Source organism: Pteropus alecto, unplaced genomic scaffold, assembly GCF_000325575.1.
Source record: "Pteropus alecto unplaced genomic scaffold, ASM32557v1 scaffold49, whole genome shotgun sequence".
Taxonomy (NCBI): Eukaryota; Metazoa; Chordata; class Mammalia; order Chiroptera; family Pteropodidae; genus Pteropus; species Pteropus alecto.
This window is the reverse complement of record NW_006443131.1, coordinates 3,006,074-3,009,843: the sequence shown is the minus strand read 5'-3', so window position 1 is coordinate 3,009,843 and position 3,770 is coordinate 3,006,074. Positions and strand designations below refer to the sequence as shown.

Genomic DNA, 3,770 nt, shown 5'->3' with positions numbered 1-3,770 from the left:
CAGAGAGCCCGTTCTTCCCTGTGCGCCAGGTGAGGCTCTGATCGGCCCCAGAGTGAGACTCTTGTTATTTTCCCATTATTGGAGGGAAACGAGCAGAAGGCATCTGATGCGGGGCATTAAGCAGAGAGAATGCGGGGTGCTTTTGGTTTAAATGAAAACGCCGTTTGGGTTTGGAGAGGACTTAGGAGGTGGTCGAGTCAGCCACCTCGGGGGACAGCTATAGAACTGGGGCCGGGGAAGGGGACACCTGTGCCAGTTCGCACGGTAAGTTGACACTGGGATCACAACCAGAACTCAGGCCCAGGGCGCTCTCGGAAACACCGTCGCGTATGATATTTATTATAAAAATTTTAATCTGTATAATGGAGCTCTATCGACTCAGAAAGCGCGTATGTTTAAGGCACTTTGGGTAAACCAAACCGATAGGAGCGGAGTCGACAAACATGACCAGCGGAGAAAGCGATGCCGTACGAGATGCAACACAGAGTAGACAGCGGTGGGCACGAGGGGCAGGGAAGGGCTGTGGCAGTTTGGGGGAGCCGCACTCAAGAAGAGCTCCCTGGGGTGGCCCCCGATGGGAGTGACAATGGCGGTGCGTGCGGACGGGCGGGCGGGCTCCGCAGGCCAAGGCCGGCGCGACGCTGTCGGAGCTGGACTCACGGAGACTCATCCCGTTAGTCACAGGTGTGCGGCGTGGTTCGAGAGGTGCGGGGCCCGCGGTCATTTCTAAGATGTCACTTTTCGAAAGGCCTGATGCGTGGTCTCGGGTGCTTGTCAGTGAGGGGCACGGCAGGCCCGGGGAAGAAAGGGAGCTGAGGAACGAAGCCCACCGACATGAGGCAAACAAATTGCCTCCTCCCCTCGAAAGGGCCCGGGAATCATCGGAGCTGCTCAGGGGCCTGCAGTGAGAGCTGCTGGGCCCTGAACTTGGCTTCCTCCCCGGCCAATCCTTGTGCAAACCATCTCTCCCGTCCCTAGGTCCAGCCGTCTTCGCAGCATGAGCTCCCAGCAGCAGAAGCAGCCCTGCGCCCCGCCCCCCCAGCTGCAGCAGCAGCAGGTGAAGCAGCCCTGCCAGCCTCCGCCCCAGGAGCCATGTGCCCCCAAAACCAAGGAGCCGTGCCACACCAAGGTCCCGGAGCCCTGCCACACCAAGGTCCCGGAGCCCTGTCACACCAAGGTTCCGGAGCCCTGCCACCCCGTGGTCCCGGAGCCGTGTCCCTCCAAAGTCATCCCAGCATCGCCTAAGCAGACCAAGCAGAAGTAACATGGTCCGCAGCCACTCCCTGAGGGGCCGAGCCCCGGGTGCCGAGCCCCCTGTCTCAGCTGCCTGAGTCCCATTTGCCTTGCAATCAGCATGCTGTCACCCTGAGTCATAACCCCTCCCTCTCTGCACTGTCTCAGTGTGAAGCCCCCTGAACCCCTGCCCGGGCTGAGGGTCCCACTGGCCGAGCTGGTCTTCTAGCTGCTCCGGGCTCATCTGAAGGGTTATTGGGGGGATGGGGGAGGTCAGTGAATTGTCCTTGCTCTGCCCCCATTAAATCATTTTTAACTCCATCGCTGGCTACGTGTGTCATTGTCCAACTCAGCTTCCTGCACTGTTCCCCCAACAGGAAGCAGGGGGCAGGTCGTGAGGGCTCCGTGTGTGCGTGTGACTGTCGTGCCCACAGGATAGTCAGTCGGGCCACCCAGAGCCTGTTCCTCTGGGCAGCCTGAGCCAGAGCAGGGCGCTCTCGTCACCCCGAGTGAGTCATATCTGAATGTAGAGATGGCACCTGCTTCAATGCGTGTCCGACTCTGAATCCCTGCCCCAAATCGGCCTTATTCTCTTCAGCTTCTTCTATCGGCGAATCATCATCACCATCATCACCACCACCACCATCATCATCATCATCATCATCATCATCACATGGTGCTTGTATAGATTCCAACATGAGTGTCTGTTCTTCGCTTATTCTCCCTTCCTGACGTTTTGACGCAGAGAAGCAAAGCACTTAAACGCTTACACTCAGAAACACACACACATCCGCAAATACACGCTCATCACACACCACAGGGAGACACACACAGATAGACTCCTATACACACACGCACAGGTCCCCCAAATCACAACGCACGCACACGCACACACGCGGTACCTCCCAGGGGACGACATATAAGCAAATGCATCAGAGAAAGAAAGAAGAAAAGAAGAAGAAGAAAGATTTAGGCAGGTTTCAGGCGGAAGAGAGGTTAAAACGGATCGTGGCAAAGTCAGCACGAAGGGAGACTCGGAGAGCACCGAGCAGGCTCCCCCACGTCCCAGCTCAGCAAACCGATGCCCCGGGACGGAAGACGAGCCTCTGAATCACGCCCGGAGCCCAGGCTTCGGGTTCCCACCCCCTGGCTCTCTCCGCGGCAGCCCCGTCCTCTTGAGTGTGCCGGTGACCGCAGGTCTGGGAGGCTCCGTCAGGGCCCGTGCCGGCCGCCTCCCCGTGGGCTTCCCGCGTCTCCCTACATCGCGCGCTTGCTTCTCCGCCGCGACGCACCCCCGGCTCCTCTCTGCCTCGTGTCTCTTTTCCGCTGTGTGTTCAACACCCCCGCACGCCCCCTGCCACCCCACACCTCTGCGGGACCGAGCGCCCGCCCAGGGCTAGGAGACCACGCGGCGTCCGCCGAGATCCGGCGAACAGGCCACACCTTCAGCAGATGAGGCCGTGGGAACTAACCCCTTGCGAGATGTGGGGTCCGCAAATATTTCTGCCATGTGCGCTGCGTTTTCGGCCGCTGCTCGTTTCCCCTGCTGTGCGGAAGCTTTTGAGTTTGGCGCGGTCTCTCTCGACCGCTTTTACCTTTGCTGCCTTTGCTGGACGGTCGGGGTCTTTTCTTTTCCTTCTTTTTCTTCTTTTTTTCTTTTGCGTATGGATTATCCGGTTTTCCCAACGTGGGTCGAAGAGGCTGCTTTTCCGCATTATGCGTTCTTAGCGCCCTTGTCAAAAATCGGTTGACCTTTTCCGCGTAGATTTATCTACGGGCTTTCTATTCTGTTCCGCTGGTCTGTATGTCTGTCTTTATGCCAGTACCATACTGTTGTAATTATTATAGTTCGTAATATAATTTGAAAGCAGATGCGATGCCTCCGGATTTGTTCTTCTTTCTCAAGATTGTTTGGGCTGATCTGGGTCTTTTATGGTTCTCTGTGGCAATGATTTTTTTCTTTTTTTTAAGATAAGGGTTGATAAGATTATAGAGAATTTTGAACGCTCGTACACTATTGGTGAGAATATAAAATGATACAGCAGCTATGGGAAAAGTATGGCGGTTCCTCAGAAAACTAAAAATAGAACCACTATACAATCCCACAATTCCCACTCCTGGGTGTGTCCAAAAGAATTATGATCGGCATCTCTAAGAGGTGTCTGCACTCCCGTGTTCACTGCAGCCCTATTCACAATGGCCAAGACACGGAAGCACCACGTGTCCCAACAGGTGAACGGGTAAAGAAAACAGGATTTATACACACAATGGAGTACTACCTGATCTTAAGAAAAGAAGGCAACCTTGCCATTTGCGACACCGTGGATGAACCTGGAGAACATTCTGCTAAGTCAAATAAGCCGATCACAAAAGGACCAATATCGCGTGATTCCAATTACATAAAGTATCTAAAACAGTCAAACTCACAGAATCGGAGACCACGATAGTGGTTTTCGTAGGCAAGGGGGTGGGAGAATAGGTAGTTGTGATTCAATGGATATAAATTTTCAGTCGTATTAGATAAATGAGGGTTAGAG

General features: G+C 54.9%; 1 protein-coding gene across 1 annotated transcript; it reads left to right on the top strand.

Annotated features, from left to right (window-relative positions):
* On the top strand, positions 1-1,467 carry LOC102884956 (cornifin-B). Its single transcript, XM_006923608.1, has 2 exons — positions 1-29; positions 979-1,467. Exon 2 carries the CDS (start codon positions 998-1,000, stop codon positions 1,262-1,264), a length of 267 nt encoding a protein of 88 aa, XP_006923670.1. The 5' UTR covers positions 1-29; positions 979-997; the 3' UTR covers positions 1,265-1,467.
* Positions 1,468-3,770: the final 2,303 nt, after the last annotated feature.

Bases quoted from the DNA above. Each gene is read 5' to 3' on its own strand.
- LOC102884956 (XM_006923608.1), top strand. From the start codon at position 998: ATGAGCTCCCAGCAGCAGAAGCAGCCCTGCGCCCCGCCCCCCCAGCTG.